General features: G+C 43.4%; 1 protein-coding gene across 1 annotated transcript; it reads left to right on the top strand.

Moving 5' to 3' along the window:
* The first annotated feature begins 5,890 nt into the window (after window positions 1-5,890).
* On the top strand, window positions 5,891-18,140 carry LOC143286402 (small ribosomal subunit protein eS10-like). Its single transcript, XM_076593959.1, has 6 exons — window positions 5,891-6,035; window positions 7,824-7,965; window positions 11,685-11,865; window positions 12,517-12,576; window positions 15,911-15,978; window positions 17,524-18,140. Exons 2-6 carry the CDS (start codon window positions 7,825-7,827, stop codon window positions 17,845-17,847), a joined length of 774 nt encoding a protein of 257 aa, XP_076450074.1. The 5' UTR covers window positions 5,891-6,035; window position 7,824; the 3' UTR covers window positions 17,848-18,140.
* Window positions 18,141-18,725: the final 585 nt, after the last annotated feature.

Genomic DNA, 18,725 nt, shown 5'->3' with positions numbered 1-18,725 from the left:
GAGAGAGAGCACAGCGGCGGAACAAGGCCGTGACGGCGGACGGAGTGATGTGCTGTGTCATCGGGGAAAGCCGTGATGAGAGAGGTGTTGTGTCATCAGGGAAAGCCGTGACGAGAGAGGGTGTTGTGTCATCAGGGAAAGCCGTGACGAGAGAGGGTGTTGTGTCATCAGGGAAAGCCGTGACGAGAGAGGGTGTTGTGTCATCAGGGAAAGCCGTGACGAGAGAGGGTGTTGTGTCATCAGGGAAAGCCGTGACGAGAGAGGGTGTTGTGTCATCAGGGAAAGCTGTGATGAGAGAGGTGTTGTGTCATCAGGGAAAGCTGTGATGAGAGAGGTGTTGTGTCATCAGGGAAAGTCGTGACGAGAGAGGTGCTGTGACATCAGGGAAAGCCGTGATGAGAGAGGTGTTGTGTCATCAGGGAAAGCCGTGACGAGAGAGGGTGTTGTGTCATCAGGGAAAGCTGTGATGAGAGAGGTGTTGTGTCATCAGGGAAAGCCGTGATGAGAGAGGTGTTGTGTCATCAGGGAAAGCCGTGACGAGAGAGGTGTTGTGTCATCAGGGAAAGCCGTGACGAGAGAGGATGTTGTGTCATCAGGGAAAGCCGTGATGAGAGAGGTGTTGTGTCATCAGGGAAAGCCGTGACGAGAGAGGTGTTGTGTCATCGGGGAAAGCCGTGACGAGAAAGGTGTTGTGTCATCAGGGAAAGCCGTGACGAGAAAGGTGTTGTGTCATCAGGGAAAGCCGTGACGAGAGAGGTGTTGTGTCATCAGGGAAAGCCGTGACGAGAAAGGTGTTGTGTCATCAGGGAAAGCCGTGACGAGAAAGGTGTTGTGTCATCAGGGAAAGCCGTGACGAGAGAGGTGTTGTTGTGCAGTGTCATCAGGGAAAGCCGTGACGAGAGAGGTGTTGTTGTGCAGTGTCATCAGGGAAAGCCGTGACGAGAGAGGTGTTGTTGTGCAGTGTCATCAGGGAAAGCCGTGACGAGAGAGGTGTTGTTGTGCAGTGTCATCAGGGAAAGCCGTGACGAGAGAGGTGTTGTTGTGCAGTGTCATCAGGGAAAGCCGTGACGAGAGAGGTGTTGTTGTGCAGTGTCATCAGGGGAGTTCCCGGTCAGGACGACCCGGGCCCAGGAACTCCGTGCCCAGGCCACCCAGAGGCGGCAGCAGACTCTCTTCCCGCTGACCTCGCCCCGGGGAGACGGAGGGCAGCACAGAGGTACGACCTGAACTCACTCTGTTCCATACAGAATACATTCCTCCTTTATATGTGGTATGATTGACTGTGTGAATGCAAATGTATGTGAACGACGGGCGCTATAGTCGAGTGGTTAAAGCGTTGGACTTCAGTCTGAGGGTCCCGGGTTCGAATCTCGGTAACGGCGCCTGGTGGGTAAAGGGTGGAGATTTTTCCGATCTCCCAGGTCAACATATGTGCAGACCTTCTTGTGCCTGAACCCCCTTCGTGTGTATACACAAGCATAAGATCAAATGCGGACGTAAAAGATCCTGTAATCCATGTCAACGTTCGTTGGGCAATGGAAACATGAACATATCCAGCATGCACACCCCCGAAAACGGAGTATGGCTGCCTACCTGGCGGGATAAAAACGGTCATACACGTAAAAGCCCTCTGGTATACATATGAGTGAGACGTGGGAGTTGCAGCCCACGAACGAAGAAGAAGTATAATAAAAATTATGTACACACATGTAAATTATAGACATATGCGTGTCTGTGCGAATATGTGTGTGTTTGTGCTGTTACAAAGCAAACTGTCACTACAGACCCTGCCAGATCTCGCCAGATATAAAAGTGTATTATAGTGCATTGTCACCCACAGGAAAGCTCTTCTTTTTCTCATTGGTATATTGTCTATTCATTTCAAAGGCGATTTCGACATGTACTGGTTCATTCATTTTAACACATACATACCCACATACACACACAGTGGGTGTGGAATGGGGGATAGGTGAGGGATTGGACTGGGGAGGGGGGACTGAGGGGTGTATGGAGAAAAAGACTCACGCACGCACACACGCAGGCAAACACGCACGCACGCACTCACACACACACACACACACACACACACACACACACACACACACACACACACACATATACCCACGGCAGAATGGTGGGGCATTGGATGAAGGAAAAGTGCTATGCATTTCGTGACTCGAAGTTTACCATTGCTGTTATTAAGTATTTAAAAGTGTGTGTCATTTCAGAGAAGTGACAGAGAGACAATTCCACTCGTTCTGTCTGTGTTACAGGAAAGAACAACAACAGCGCCATAAACATGAACCAAAGTGCTAGCACCACGTATCCACGAAGCCACACGGTGTTCAACAAACGCAGCCCTTACCATACAGAACTGACCCTGGACAAACTGGGCACTGTCACACTCCCCCCCATTGCCGAGTGTACCACACATGACCCTAAAGGAAAAGACGCGGTGCTGAAGGATGGGAATAACCACGGCACGGTGCTGCAGCTTCCCAAGCTTCCGCTGTCCCAGCTGAGCAGAGACACGTGGGGCTTCAGAGAGTGCGCCTTGGGACCAAGTGATACTTCCATATCCACCTTTCCCTGGCCCCAACGTCCAGGAAAAGAGGACCCCAAGAAACGGGGGCAGGAACAGACTGCAGCCTCCTTCACAACCCCGCTGGAGAGACGTATCCGTCAGGTCCAGGCCAGGTACTTCCAGGGCACCGCAGTCACGTCACACGCTGGTCGCGCAGCAATGACCAAACTGCCCGCAAAGAGTGCTGGCAACGCGTCCGCCTCACACAGGTCAGTGAAGTTCTGCACCGTGGCGAAGCCATCAGAACAATTCGGGGCCACCACAGAAAACGCACATGAAGTTGCAGAAAATCTGTCTAAGCCGGCAGTGTGTCAATCACGTTTGGAGAAGCCATCGTCAACAAAAACAATACTGGAAAAACCACCGACAGCCAAAACGTCACAGCCAGGTGCAATGGGTCCATGGTCCGTGAAGAAGCCAGGGTGTGCTTCAGAGACAGAACACGGAGCTGAACATTTGGAGTTCGGAGAGTCAGTCAACAGAAAAACGGCTTTGGTGACCTTACACAGCAGACCTAAACCAGCAACTCGTGGCTGTCCTGACACACACAGCTCTGCACGAGACACTGCACTGGGGTCTGAAGAGAGTCCAAAGTCACTTGATCTGCAGCGTTCGCTGTCAAAGCGATCACCAAGAACATGTAACCCCAGAACCTTGAAGCGAGGCGATCAGAAAAGCTCCTTTTCAGCTGTTTCCAGCGCATGTCCAGTATCTGTTTCAGGACATTCTTCACATTGCTGTGTGCCAACGTCACTGGATTCAGGTGCGCCCTTCAGCTGCAAACCAGTTATCAAAAGAGACACGTCAGAATGGTCATCAAGGCACCCTCACGGCCCTCATCTAAAAACGTCCACTGTAAACGACACTGCAGAAGACCCTGAGCTGACCAGTCAGCCGGTCTCCAGCGCTTCAAAAACAGGTGACACATGGTCACAGTATGACCTGTCAGAAGACCAAGAGCCAAAGGATCCGACAGCATCACTTTCAGAGCTGTCCACGGATCAGTGGCCTGAACAGGACGCTCTACCAGACGATCTGTCTGAATGCTCACTGGATTTAGACGATAGCCTGTCATATGCTGACAGAGAAGAATGGTCCAGAAATGAGGACACATCACCAGAGCCTGCCTCAAAGGACACGCCCGAGTCTGATCAGCTGGATGTATCGATCTCTCGGCCATTCCCAGGTGGTGAAGACTCTCTCGTTCTGGAATGGAAAAGCCGATCGGCTGCAGACAGTCCGACAGTAAGGTCTCAGGGGCATTCCTTGGACAGGATTGTCTTCCTGGGCGAGGGCAGTCTTCTTCATGCTGATGATGCAGACGATACAGCCGCTTCCTCTGACGAAGATTAACGTGGTGGGATCTTTTCCAACCCCAACACATTTCCTAGTCCCTCGTGCAGCACGTTAGGTCCTGGTACCAGGATAACGGCTTAGTTGAAAAGTTCAGGTATGCATGCGTGGGTTTGTGAATTATATGTGTGTGTGTGTGTGCGCGCGCGCGCGCGCGTGTGTGTGTGTGTGAGAGAGAGAGAGGGAGAGAGAGAGAGAGAGATGGAATACTACACCATGATACTGGCTCAGCGAGAGTCAATCTTTTCAGAAAATTTCACAAATAGCGCGATGTGGACAGAAAAACGGAAAACGAAGTGAGAGGGCGGAGACATAAAGGAAAAAAGTGGACTTGCGATCAGACAATGTTCGTGTATTCAGTTCACACACGAAACACCTTTTTATACCAATTTATTTCGTAGTTATTTTGATGCTTCGCTTTAAGATTTTGATATGTGTGAAAACGCACGTTTTACTCAGATTTTATATATGCTTTAGATACATTCTAATCGGTGAAAGCGTCAATTATGTAGTATGAATTTTCTGAATATATAAAGAATGATATATACAGTTGGAATGTGTTTTGTCTCAGACATTCTCTAGCTATCTCCGTCTCTGCATGACTTTCTTCCCTTTTAATTTTTGCTGTCCGTGTCCGCGCCGTTTCAGTGCATGGCATTACCCCCGTGTCACGCCGCACATCGTGAGCCTCTCATACACAGCCACACCCAGGTTCGCAGTCCATGGAGAGATTTTGTTTTAGCTCGTAAAGAAGCCACACGCCAGAGCTCAACCGCTGAGTCACTAGAGTGACGTCCGTGGTGCACGTGCCTGTTGTGACTCCCTGACTCAGCGCACACAAGGTATCACCAGCAAAGCCAAAACTGACAACAACAATCGCGGCTCAAACGAGGACCAGGTCGAGCATCCACCACAACCCTCTAACGACATTCTCCATGAAGTGACCTGTCGATACGAAAAGCTTCGACACCGGGAACCTTCGTCAAAAATGGACTTGGATACTGGATAAACCGACACTGAGGTCACCAGGCGATAAACAGAGGTCCCGTGTGCAGCACGCGCTTGGCGCACTGGAAAAGAACCCATGGCAACAAAAGTTGTTCTCTGGCAAAATTCTGTAGAAGAAATTCACTCTGATAGGTACACAAATGTATATGCATGCACTCAAGGCCTGACAAGCGCGTTGGGTTATGCTGCTGGTCAGGCATCTGCGAAGCAGATAAGATGTAGCGTATATGGAACGCAGTGACACCTCCTTCAGAAAGTGAAACCGAGGTGACACTGAGAGTAGTTCAAGACAGGCCAGGGAATATCGAGACTTTTTTTTCTTCTTCTTTTTTCAATATTTCTATATTCACGGCAAGAACGGACATGGATAATTAATTGACGGTAATGTCCAATTTTATCATCCTGAATTATTGCACCTTTGGTTACATTTCAATGGTTTGCAGGACGGAAAACGGAAAAGCAAGATGGTGGCACGTTAGTTTAGTGACTGAATCCAGTGCATCAGAATTGAGTAAGATAACGTATAATCGCTGAAATCCTCCTAAAATTGGTTACAACATCTACTCAGATGGTAATATCGTTTCAGACATGCACGAAATTGCCACGAATAAAATAGGTGCAATGATCTAGGATGCTGAACTTGGACATGACCTAAATCGACACTGAGGTCACCATGTGAGCATGTCAAGACAGGCCACGAAATTTGGGGACTTAAAAAAAACACCACAATCTTATTTGATCAGTGGCGATGCTGTTCGGACTGAGGTATGTTTGTGTAAGGTAAGGGACTGCACAACTTGAAGCTGCACTCTGCGTTTTCTTTCGTCTGGTGTCAACCAAGCACCAGGCACGTGAATCTCGGTGATCCACTCCCACCCCCCACCATTTTGTTTTCAAATATTTTTTTCAAAACCCTGCCCCGCATGTTATCACGTGACCCTTTCCCGCGATTTCTAATCAGCGCTCGCAGTCAGCCAATCCGGTGCAAGAGACAGGACCAGGTGACCTCAGGTGTTGCACCACAGTTCAGTGTAATTTCGTCGCAGGACGGTACGGTTGTGGAGAGAAAAACTGACACGTATATCAACAGGTAAGGACCTTACTCTCTGATATTAATTTGAAGATGAATGTGAGGTTGTTGTTGTTTTTTTGTTTTTTTCGAGCTTGCATAGAGCTTGACATTTCAGCTTGCGCGCACGTCATACTCGAGAGACCGAAATTGACGTCAGGATTAGCAAAAATAATGCCTTGAGGCCACTATGCTTGGCTGTTGCAATCATAGGTCATTTTGTTTATGGTTACTGAACATTCGTCGAGAAATGTTTCACTCACCAGAATGCACGGGTATTTAAATTATTACCAGCTTAGATTAACAAGAAAAGGTGAACAAGCGGGTGCAAAGATCTAACTTCAAATCGTAAGATTTCTGATTTTTGTGTTAAATTTGTGGGATTTTTTGTTGCAGCTTTCAATAATTTTGAGGGTATATGAGATGAAGTTTGGAGAATTTACAGGGTGGTGGTGGCGGAGAATCTTCCACCGTTATAATTTTCATCCAGACTTGAGGGGGAAGAGATGATGCCCTGCCCACTATCAAAAGATGTGCAATGTAGGGCACTTCATCACTTTGTCTCAACTGTTCAGTCATTTCAAAGTGAAGATTATAATTTGTTTGTGACAAAAAAAACAAAAAAAAAAGTTCGATCGCCACTGTATAGCCTCCAGAATGAAAAATAACGGTTTGAAATGACATGTCAGTTAATACTCGTAGTTGAAGACAAAAACAAGTTTGATAAGAATTACAGCTTGTGCATAGTCACGATAGTGCATACATGTAGGTGAATCTTTCCCGACACTGACAGAAGTGAGTTCAATCATCTAAGCTCAGTCATATTCTTGGAGACTGTGCAGTCAAGCGGTGTGACACCAAAGAATGTTTCCCTACAGAGGAAGCTCTTTGATGATGCTGGCACAATCACTGCATGCTCCATGTATGCTAACAAAAATTGTCTGCTGTGCATATCGACTAGCTTCCTCTGTGTACAAGTCTGTCATCTGATCAGTGAGAAAAGTGGGGGGGGGGGGGGGAATCCTGTCGTTTGCATTTTCATCGTGTTTCACAAAAATTTTGGATTATTGGGCTGTTCAATCTGCGGCAGTATCAGTGAAAAGAGCTCATAGGTATTAGTTCATGGCCACGCCCCTTTGATAATGATTTAATTCATAAAGCACCTTTCCATGTAAAACATGCTCACTTACACAGTACAGTATAAAATCCTTTAAGACATGGATTTAAATACCAAATTGAAAAACTTAAATGCATAGCCCTTTAGAATGCACACACTAAAACAATGTCCATACATGTATACACATTTAACAGACTATACACACTTATTTACAATCATTTGAACAGCCTTCAATGTCATTTTAAGTCTGCTGACTGGGACAACAATCTTTCAAAGGTTCCGATGCCAGATTTGTAAAGGAGGCAAACCCCCTTGCTGTGTACCCATGTGCTCCAGTTACCAAATGATTGAGAAGCGGGTGTTCTTCCTGACATATACTTATTTAAATGAATAGTATTTTTAAAACCCAGACACATCAACCTAAACATTCATTGTCTGAATTGAACCAGAGTCAGATTAAGGAAAAAGGTGAATGGATACAGGATGTAAGAGGATATCTTCTAGGCACTGTGGCAACAGTTTGTGTACGACATCAGCTGAAGTCCTTTCGGCACTGAACAAGTTAAGATGTATGATATGCACATATTTGTGTATACAAATAATAAAAGTTTTGTTAACTCTTGCTTATCACAGATTTGTCACACTCATATTTGTGTGTTGTACTCATTTGTGTGTTGTACTGTGCATTGCAGGATGCTGGTTCCTAAGCAACACCGACAGAAGGTGTATGAGTACCTATTCAAGGAGGGGGTGATGGTTGCCAGCAACAAACTGGGTGGTGCTGAACACCGCGACATTGGCATTCCTAATCTGCATGTCATTAAGCTGATGAAAGTAAGTTGCAGATAAGGCCATTTTTCAGTTTGTGTGATACACACACACATGAACTGGATGTCTGTCCTGGAATTTTTCCGCCACAATTTTTATTGTACAGATATATGTGAGTTAGATGTGTTCTGGTATTTTTTTGTGTGTGTGTTACAGATACACACGAGTTGGATATATCCTTTTTTTTCTCCACAGTTTGTGTTATGCAGATAACACAGGTGCTGGCTGTCTGTCCTGGTATTTTTTCCACAATTTGTATCATACAGAAATACATGAGTTGGTTTTATGTTCTGGGTTTTTTTCCACAATGTGGAGTGATGGCCTAAAGGTAATGCCGTCCGCATAGGAAGCGAGAAAATCTGAGCGTGCTGGTTCAAATCACAGCTCAGCGGCTATTTTCCTCCCCCTCCACTAGACCTTGAGTGGTGGTCTGGATGCAAGTCATTCGGATGAGACGATAACTGAGGTCCCGTGTGCAGCATGCACATAGCGCATGTAAAAGAACCCACGTCAACAAAAGGGTTGTCTCTGGCAAAATTCTGTAGAAAAATCCTCTGATAGGAAAAACAAACAAAATTGCAGGCAGAAAAAAAAAAAATGGAGAGCAGCCCGAATTTCACGCAGAGAAATCTGTTGTGATAAAAAGAAATACAAAATACAGAAATATAAATGTGTTCTGATATTTTTTGAGTTTGTGTGATACAGATACACATGAGCATGATGACTGTCCTAGTAACCTTGAATATCATAAAGGTCTCGGGCTTTAGAACGGTTGAGAATGATCATACAGGTAACAATCGATGGCAGGAGTATGTGATCATTTTCCAGTCCACAAAGTCAGTCATTCATCTGCCATTTATGGAATAAACAGTAGTATTTGAAAAAATTACCTGGCCAGTAATGGAGCCAAAATGGATAATTCTAACTTATTTTCATTATGACTTTTTAGTTCAGAAGCATTTTTACCATCAGTCTTACCTACTTCCACCCAAATGCTGCTTTCCGCTCCACAAAAAGGTTTGAAATAAGCTCAGTCTGGAAGAAAGATGATGTTGGCATATGTCAGGGGTTTTTTAAATTATTTTTTATGGTTATCCTGTCTGTAAATCGAGAGGTGTGCTAATTCCTTTGACATTCCTTTAACTGCAGATGGTACATAGTATAAGGGTAAAGGCATTAAGTGTCCATAAATCCCATGGGAACTCCTAATTTTTTTCTGAAGGAAAGTAACTCTGCACTGAATTTGCACATAAACCCCCTTCCCCCCCCCAAAAAAAAAAAAACAACCAAAAATAATTGAATACCAATAAGGCTGTATTTTGCTGGAACACAGCTCATGATATGCAGAAAAGTTTTACACAAGTAATTTGGGAACATTTTAATTGTAAAGAATGATAAAAGAAAATCGCTCTGAATATTTGACGACAAATAGATAACTCATAGCAGTTGCACATGATTGAAGGCATGCCTGATCAATCATTTTTGTTTTAAAAAAAAAAAATAAAAAATTCATCACTCAGAACAAATGTTAGAAGTATTCCACCTGGTTCAAACATGAAAACGGCAGCAGTGGAAGGAACAAATGTACTTCCATTCTCGGTGCATTATGGGGCTGCTTAACTCTCTCCATACGAAGGGCAAAAGAGACGACGTTATCAGTGTTTCACCCCAATTACCATCATCAAAATATTGCAAGCGGAAGGCTCTTATACTGAAGAGGTGAATGTTGACAAAGAATACCACAATTCTGACGACGGAAGCAAAAGGTTGGGTCATTCAGACACCCACTGGACATCCGAGGGGTCTGTGTAGAGAAGAGAGGACTGGCCGTACTGAGTTAAAGCTAAAGTGAAGGTAAGTGAACACTGTTTAGTGGGCCATGCTGGCTGGTTGGGGATTAAATAGGGCACCTCCTGTGGGCCTTCAGGGGGCGTGGTGTCTCTAAATTGACTTTTTAAAACTGTTATGCAAGTGTATATGCACAATTTGTGTGAGGATGCATAGTCTTTTTAAAGAATGTTTTATGTTTATATCATGAGCAAGACCATAAGTTTCTCTTTGGAGATAATAAAGCTGACTTATTCTAATATTTGATCCAGTTCTTGTGTGAAGTCAGTTATTCCGGTAAGCAGACAATTAAGCTGCCACGGTGAAATTTGGTCAGGTTCATTTTGAAGTTACTGTGGTTTATTCCTTTCCCTTTTCTATAAAAAGGCACTTGACAAGTTGACTCCCAACAAAGTGCCAACACATGACTGGATTATGACTTAACACTCTCCGGATGACGGAATGCATGAGCATTCCTACATAAAATATATTTGGATTCGGATGGCGGAATGGAATAGCATTTTCCAAAAATAAAAGTCCATCACGCACTGTATACATGATTTTGTGATTAGCCATTTAGAGTGCGCTATTCTGGGTCACTCCACTACCGAATGGTATGATTGGCCAGCCTGTCATGTGTGGCCTGTCTCGCATACACACTGACATTCACATTCACACTGGTCGCCTGCTCGCATTGCAGCCTGTTGGCAAATGGCATCTGAAGTGGGTTCTTCTCAGAATGTTGGGGAGCGAACGAGGCAACGACGGCAACATTTTAGTGTTACCGAAGTACTTGAAATACTACAAACTGGAGGGTCGGAGAAGATGAAAGTGAATCAAGTGCAAGAAGTGAGCATGGGTTTAGTGATTCGGGGTGAAAAATTGGATTTATTTTCTACACGATGGCAAAACTCTAAAATACAAGATGAGAAATTTGATTTTTTTATTATTTTTTATTTATTTATTTTGATGTAATAGCCCAACACAAAACCAGTTCTGAAAGTTTCATTTTCTTACTCTGAATTTTGTATTTTTTGTAAATTTTTTCCAAACTCTTACAAATGGACCGTCTTTGGGGAAAAGCAAGGGAGAAAACTGACAGTCCCGAGTGAGTTAACCTCGATAAAATCAGAGCCTTCATTTCGAGCCTTTCAGAGTGACAACAAATGATCAGCGCTTGATAGAAAAGTGACCCATTTAGTCTGTTATTCCTGGTTAGGATACTAGCGGCTGATGCCAGTATGATCACAAGAGGGTGAAAACTACAGATGGTGCATTGCATGAGGGAGGAGACATATGATTCCTTAGATTACAGATGGTGCATAGCATGAGATTTATTGTTCCTTTAACTAAGGATAATTCCTTTGACTACAGATGGTGCATCGCATGACAGATTCGTTGTTTCTTTAACTACAAATGGTGCATAGCTTGAGATTCGCTATTCCTTGAACTACAGATGGCGCATAGCATGAGAATGATTTAACTACAGGTTGTGCATGGCATGAGAGAAGACAATCTGATGTTCTTGTTCACATGCCTGTCCATGTATTTCATCCACATGCATTCTGCTGAAGGCTTTTAGGATTCAGCTTTTGCAGTTAAGCCTTTAGTTTTCTGTGTTTCTTTATCCTGTCTTATGATGAACCCATATCTTAATTCTGTACGCCTGGTTTTGAATTACTTTTTTTTCATAAATGTTCATATTTGTTATATACATACAAACTAAAAGTATATATGAGCTACATATATGAATACTTCATTTTCATTTCCATTTTCTGGGTGACGGTGATCAGTGTGACTGCGATTTATTTGCAAGTTTTTTATGTAAAATATCACTATCACAAAGTTTTCCTGTTACTGTTACTTGTGGAACTGATATATAAGTGGAGTGTTTCCAGAGTCTAAAATCCCGAGGGTTTGTGCGAGAAGGTTTTGCATGGTGCCACTACTACTGGTTTCTGACAAACGAGGGCATCATGCACCTGAGGGATTTCCTTAACCTACCGGCCGAAATCATTCCTGCGACGCTGAAAAGACAGGGTGCACCCCGAGAGAGTTTCAGAGCCAGGGGAAGAGGAGGTAAGTGGAGGGGGTGGGGGCAAAAGGGGTGCTCTAGGCATTTTTCTTCTGCTCCATCTGCACCGTTTCAGTGGCACTAACTCGTGCTGTTCATTCACACACACACACACACACACACACACACAGCCACACCTGGGTCCATCTGTTGCACTCTCGGTACTGGCAGTCCACAATGAATATTAGGTGATCTGAATGCTGCACAGTAGGGGAGAACCTGCTTTCCTGCTGAATCATGTTGGTGTTCTGATTTGACATTGCTCAGGATGCCAACTACTAGGCCCCTTACTGATGACACAATCTCTTAGTCATGGATCCTGACTTAGGTTTGAGTTTCAACATGGCCTCACAAGTCAGATCTACTAGATGCATATATATTTAACCATAGGAGTAGTAGATAAGTAAATGAACAATGCATGGGTGAGGTCTTGAGCCAAGCTGGGTCTTGAAGCTGTGCATTTGAGCAAGGGTAATGGGAAGGTCTGCACTTCTGGAGTTCGTGTGCTGCCTGAAAGATCTTTGTGTGTGCACTGACGAAACCTTTCAACTGCCGTGTTTTGTCATGTGAACTGTTCACACCGCTGTTGTTTGAAGAGGCAGTTGTATATGGTGTGATCACTATTTATGAAATTATTTTATTTTCTGTTCACACAGTTGGTGAAGGAGGCGCAGGTCGTGGTGCTGGTACGAACAGAGAATACCGGAGAAGTAGCTGTAAGTATACTGGCCTGTGCTTTGAGCCAAACAGGTTATCTGCTGCATTTCCTGCTTTTAGATAAACTGATTTTGAATGTGTGTACAGATTCTGTGTGAGTACAGATCACCTAGCGCTGGAAGGGGCGTGGGGGAGGGGGGGACATTTGCTGTATTTGTGCAGAGCGTTTCCTTTGTACATTTTGGCTTTGACTCTCAGCTCAGCATTTAGTGCGACTTTGAAGTTTAAAAGTTAAATCCATGAATAAACTGATATATGCAAGTTAACGTATCTCATAGCGTAGTTTGGATATATCGGTGCATTGGATTTGGATAAGATGACAACTCAAAATAGCCACTTCCTTGGGTTGCACTCTGTAGTATATTTCTTAGTGGCTGTGTAAAAGATTTTTAAAACACACCATAATTTTCTCACATTTGTCGCAACAGATTTCCCTGTGAAATGGGACTGCTCTCCCTGGGGAGAGCATGTCGCTACAGTGCAGCGCCACACCTTAATTTTTTTTCAGCCTGCAGTTGTATTTGTTTTTCCTGTTCAGAAAAGTTTCGAAAGAAAGGCATTAGTGTCCATGTATGTACACCCCCCTCCACCCTCTCAGGCCTGCAAACACACCTGTAGCTGAGTGAGAGCATGTATTGACGCTAATGCACGAGCTGTTTGTGTTACACGTACAGGTGGTGGTCCTCTGGACCCAAAGACAACTTGTTCATTTGTCTTTGGATGACTTGGTGTCTGGAAGCACAGTGTGCATCATTGGGGACACTGATCCATGTTGGTGTTGGGTTGTGGCGGTGTACTCTGGCTAAGTTTTTACCCCAGGCTGCCTCGGAGATGGCAGACGTTTGTTTGACTGTAGCTTTTCAGTGCAGTCAGGCGGTCAGGTCGTTACAGCAGGTTGACTGAAGATGACAATGCACAAGCTGTTTTATGTGTGATGTGCTGATAAAAATGAAATTGTCTTGACTGTTCTGTGGAGACGTAGTTAAATAGTGCATGTAGTTTTACTGTGACGGGCAAATATGGATATATTTTAAAAATTCAACACTTTCACACAGAGACAAAGACATACAAATTATATATCACTACAAAGTTTACCATCTGTTCTTTTAACATTTTTAAAGTTTTCTCATTAAATGCTGCTAAATATTTTTTTATATTTTGTAACTAAATACTGAAAAACAAAACAAAAAATTTAAAAATAGGTATACTGTACTCACCAGGCATGTCATACCCATCAGCTAATCCACAAGGCAGCATAAGATTTTCTCACACAGTAATGAAACCTGATTCTCATAAATCAGTTTGAAGTCAAATGTTGCACAACAAACTGTTAAAAAAAAAAAATCATCACAGCACTGGAAAGACAGAAAAAGCAAAACCATACAAATCAATCACTTGAAAAAATGAAAAAAAACCTATTTACACATTTCTGCTGCAGCTAGATTATTTGCTATGGTCCTTGACTGTGGGACACCTCAAAGCATGGAACAGCACAGAGGGGCACTTTACACTGTTTGCACATGATTGTGGTGGCCTTTTTTTGCGTTTTTCACCTTGACGTGACGCTGCTTTGTGTTTGGCATAACACACCTTGCATCCTCTGTTTTCCTGGTCTGCTGCTCCTTGGTGGGTGGAATGTTAGCAGGCCAGTGCCTGGCCTGTCTCCCCATGTCTGCTCCTGTGTCTGGCAGATCTCCTCATGCATGTAAAGTGTTTTGAATTTCTGTAACAGACAATGCTGTCATAAGAAAAAAAAAAAAGCTTTTGCTTGTATTGCAAGAAAAAAAAGGACAAAAAAAACCCCCCACAAAAAACAAACAAAACAAAACAAATGCAAAATAAACATAATACACAGCACATACACGTGCATAATAATTCAGCAGTGACAGTATAAATAACACTCATGCACAGACATGCCCACGCATAATACAGTGACACACCCATTGCACAGATACACCCTGACACAATTTAATAAGTGCACACACAGAAAATGATAATTTTACATTAATCTTTGCAAATTATTCATTAAAAATTGTAAAAATCAACATTATTTACACAAGAACTAAATTAACAAAGTATCAGATTGTAAACACACCTCAACAGGAGTGGGCGTGTCTGGAAAGTCAAGAGTCCTGGGGTCCCAGTGAAAGGTGCAGCCAGTGGGAAGTTTGTCAGGTCTTTTACCCACTCATACAAGTACTCTTGTTCCGAATCGTCAATATCTACAGTCAAGTCATCTTGTCTTGCATTATGGCCGTCATTGTGTCACTGTCAATTTCTGTCTCAGCGTCGTAGGGGTCAGTCAGCAAAGTTTTGTCGTCACTTTCAGAATCATTGGTACTAACTGAATGTCATCAGAAAAATCATTGGAATTAGTCACCAGTGTCTAGGTCACGTTCAATGTTTGATACTACTACTGTCAGTTTTGACAGCCTCACGCAGGGAGTACGTCAGCTCCGCTGCCATGTTTAAGCATCACGACTTCTGACCCGGTCAAGAAAGATGGAGTAAAAAAGCCTTTCACATGGTTAACTGTCAAGGGGAAATAACTCAATTTTTCCTAGACTGGTCCCTCAAGACAGCCTGATCAGTTTTCCTTTAATTGAACACTGCTGAGTGTATGAAAAAAAATTTGGAGATTCGTCATATCTTACACTTAGGCATGTCGTTCTGTGTGGGCAGAGCACCTGCGCTGAAGCTCCAGCCCATCTCCAGTGAGTTAATTAGGCAGTAAAAGAGACGTTGTTGGGCGGTAAAAGACGTTACTATTGCATCAGGCTTTGCAACATATCATGATCTGCACAAACCAGTGTAGATAAGGCTGATCTTAGTGAAATGGTCAATTCAAATTTTCTTTTATGTTCATAATTAATTCAGTGTCCGCTTTAGAATATTGATATGCAGTAAACACATCAATAATGTAGTTAGTGTCACTGTATGTGTACTGTCCAGAATTTGTTTTCCTTTGCTTTTAATTGTGAACAAGAAAAACGAGGTCATGGCACCTTCATACAAGACGTTCGGGCAGCTGCAAAGGGGTAATGGCGTTTTTTGAATGCAGAACCATCAACAAAATAAACAGTTTATGATTTGGAAATATGTTTATATTTGGGATATGTACAACCTATTATTGGTATGACTGATGATTTTTTTCCCTACTATGTTTAAGCCAAATTTGGTATTGGCAGACAAAGTATTTCCAGAGAAAATGGCAATGTTAAAGTTTATCACAGACATGGACACACACACATAGACAACCGAATACCAGATTTTAACATAGGCTTTGTTTACACAAGCAAGTCAGAAAACTAACCGAAGTAATTTTGTTTCCAGTTTCCAGTTTTGGTGGTGGTGATAAGAAGAGTGAAGTTGGGGCTGGAGCCAACGAGACATTCCAGTTTGTGAGCAAACCTCTTTTAGCCTTTTCACATGTTTTTTTCTTTCTTTAAAAAAAAAAAACAAAAAAAAAGAAACCTCTAGCCTGCGTTTTTGTTTGGTGCAAATAACCAGTTTGTGTGGTTGTGGTTATGTGTTAGTGTGTGTATGGTTGGGGTATGTGTGTGGTTGTGTATTGATGTGTGTATGTAATTTCAGTTTGTGTGTCCATAAATGCATATGTCTTGAGTAAGCACTGGTTTTAGTCTTGCCTTTATTTCACAAAAAAAAATATCCTAAAACCAGTACCACTGTGCCCAGAGACTGATACACAATACTCGACCTGAGGGCTTGTGGTTAAATGTAAACTGTCCACTCCCTACCACCATGTACAAGGGTCACACACAACACAGGCCAGACAGCAGTCCAGCAGATTCTTGTCGACTCACTGGCTGTTCCTTCTGTGTCATCCTGATTTGCCTATTCCCATTTCCCCTGTTCAAGATTAACCTATCACTAAATTGGTAATCACCATTCGCGTATTTTCGGTTTGTGCACTCGGTTGCTGTGTCAGTGTGTACACGTGTACACGTTTTATTTAAAAAATAATTCAAGAAGCTCACTTCCTTCATTGCTGGACCACTCTTGTGTTGATGGTCAGGTTTGTAACTTTGAAACATCAGAATTTGGCTGCTTCTCTTGCATTGGATGCTGACATCTATACCATAGGAAATTGCATTATGTTTGCTTGGAAGTCACTTCCATGGAAGCAGATACAGTGTAACACCCTGTCAAGAGCTGTAGTGTGTTTGAAAACAAGCTGATGTTGGTGTTTATGCACAAACTTTGTGTGAGTGTATATCTGAGAGAGATACTGTGGCTGATATGTAAAACAGGACTGGCTGATAGGAGAAATGGGACAAACTCCAGGTCTGAGAGTAGCAGCACAATCGAATAGTAGGTGAAACAGGAGTGGGCAAATTGGATCTGTTCCTTCTGTACCTGCTCATCCCATCTCTCAGTCCAGGTCCTAGAGAGCTGAAGACACATCCCATTGCTCACAAATACTTGACAGTCAGAGGTGTGCATAGTTCTACGTGCAGTTCATGTTTTGGTTTTGTTCTGGAAATAAAATGAAAAGGGCTGATGTTCGCTCTGTTGAGTCATTTCTGACAGAATCTGTCCTGTTGACAACAAAGTCGTTAAATGAAAAAATAGAAAAGTGCCCAGACTCGCATTATCTTTCCCCATCTGTGACACTTGTGGGGTCCACCCATTACTGCCTACCACCTGGCCCTGCAGTCTGAGCCAAGTCCTTGTTGGCCTGGCTTTGAGATTAATCCACTTTGAAATAGAGCTTCAAGTCTTTATCAGTTTTAGTGAGCACAAAACCATTGCTCAGTTGTGTCCACAAACATCAAGAAAAGATGTTGTGCACAGATCTTTGTAGTAATTATTCAGTCAGCCAGTCATGAAATCAAAATTGTAAAAAGCCTACAGAGCATGATGGTTAAAATGTCAAGAATAAAAGTGGTGACTGTTTCTTTAACATGGAAACATTTGTGTTGCAGAGAGGCGGGTATGGACGTGGAAGAAATTCTGAGGATACGCCAAGACCTGGATTTGGTGGTTTCACTTCTCGCTTTACTGGTGACCATCCATTTACGGGCTTTTCTTCCGATCCCTCTTCTGATCGTGCCAGGAGTGGGCGCTCTTCCGACCTTCCATTCACTATCGCAGCGGGGTTTGGCCCCCCTGGGGACTCTGGGGGCTTTGGTTCCTCCGCATCGGACCAGCAGGGTGGTTTTGGAGCTGCTTCAGACATGCGGCCTGCAGGTGGGTTTGCTGATCCTCCTCCTTCGCAGGACATTCCTGAGGAGGACTTGTGGGCTTGAGGTGTTGCGGACTTGACATGGCTGCTAGCCATCATGGCCCTGTTTGTGTCTGGATTTAGTTAATTCCTGTGTGGACCAGACAGGTGTCTTAACATGTAACAAATTTCACCAGTCCTTGGTTTTTCCGTCTTGCTTTTCTGGAAATTGGAATTTTAATTTTCATTCTGAATTGATTTTCCTCGGGTTTCAACACAGTTGTTCAGAAGTAACCCAAAGTAACTCAACATTTAACTTATTTTATAAAGTTCTTGAGCTCACATGCAGTTAAAAGGAAAATAAAGTTTGCAAGATGAGATTTTCTTTGAAGATGCAATGTGAACATGTGCCATACCTGAAAATGAGAGCTTGATGTGAGTGCTGCAGGCATGTGAGGGCAGGAGGTGGGAGTGAAAGTAAAAGGGAAGATACTCAGCCTGGTGGCAGTGTAGGTCAGGGTGTTCGCTGAAAGTATTCAGCCCGAGATTGGGAGGAGGGTAAAATACTTCTTGATCCCGCAGATTTCAGGCAGCTGAGTGCATTGGAAATTATAATGGAAATGTATGTAGTACCTTCCAGTGCTCAAGGCGATTTACAATAATTGCAAAAAGTACCAAAGGAACAATTATATGGTATGGTGTATAACGCAGAAAGAGGTAATAACGTATCGCATGCACACACACAAACTGGCGACTGCGTTCATGCTTCACCTCTTCCTCATGCACGCTCATCACAAAGTGAATTAAAGCAGTTGTGCTCTTATATGGTAGGGAGGAGAAAGGTTAATCTTAGTAATGGGTAAAGATCTGTTTTCAGGCCTGGCCTGAAACGGTGAAAGTCGCTACAACTGTCGCAGAAAGTATGGTAGAGTTCCACAGCTTGAGCAACATCTGGTTTTGGTT

Source organism: Babylonia areolata, chromosome 10 (assembly GCF_041734735.1).
Source record: "Babylonia areolata isolate BAREFJ2019XMU chromosome 10, ASM4173473v1, whole genome shotgun sequence".
Classification (NCBI taxonomy): domain Eukaryota; kingdom Metazoa; phylum Mollusca; class Gastropoda; order Neogastropoda; family Buccinidae; genus Babylonia; species Babylonia areolata.
This window is presented reverse-complemented; position numbering and strand designations above follow the sequence as displayed.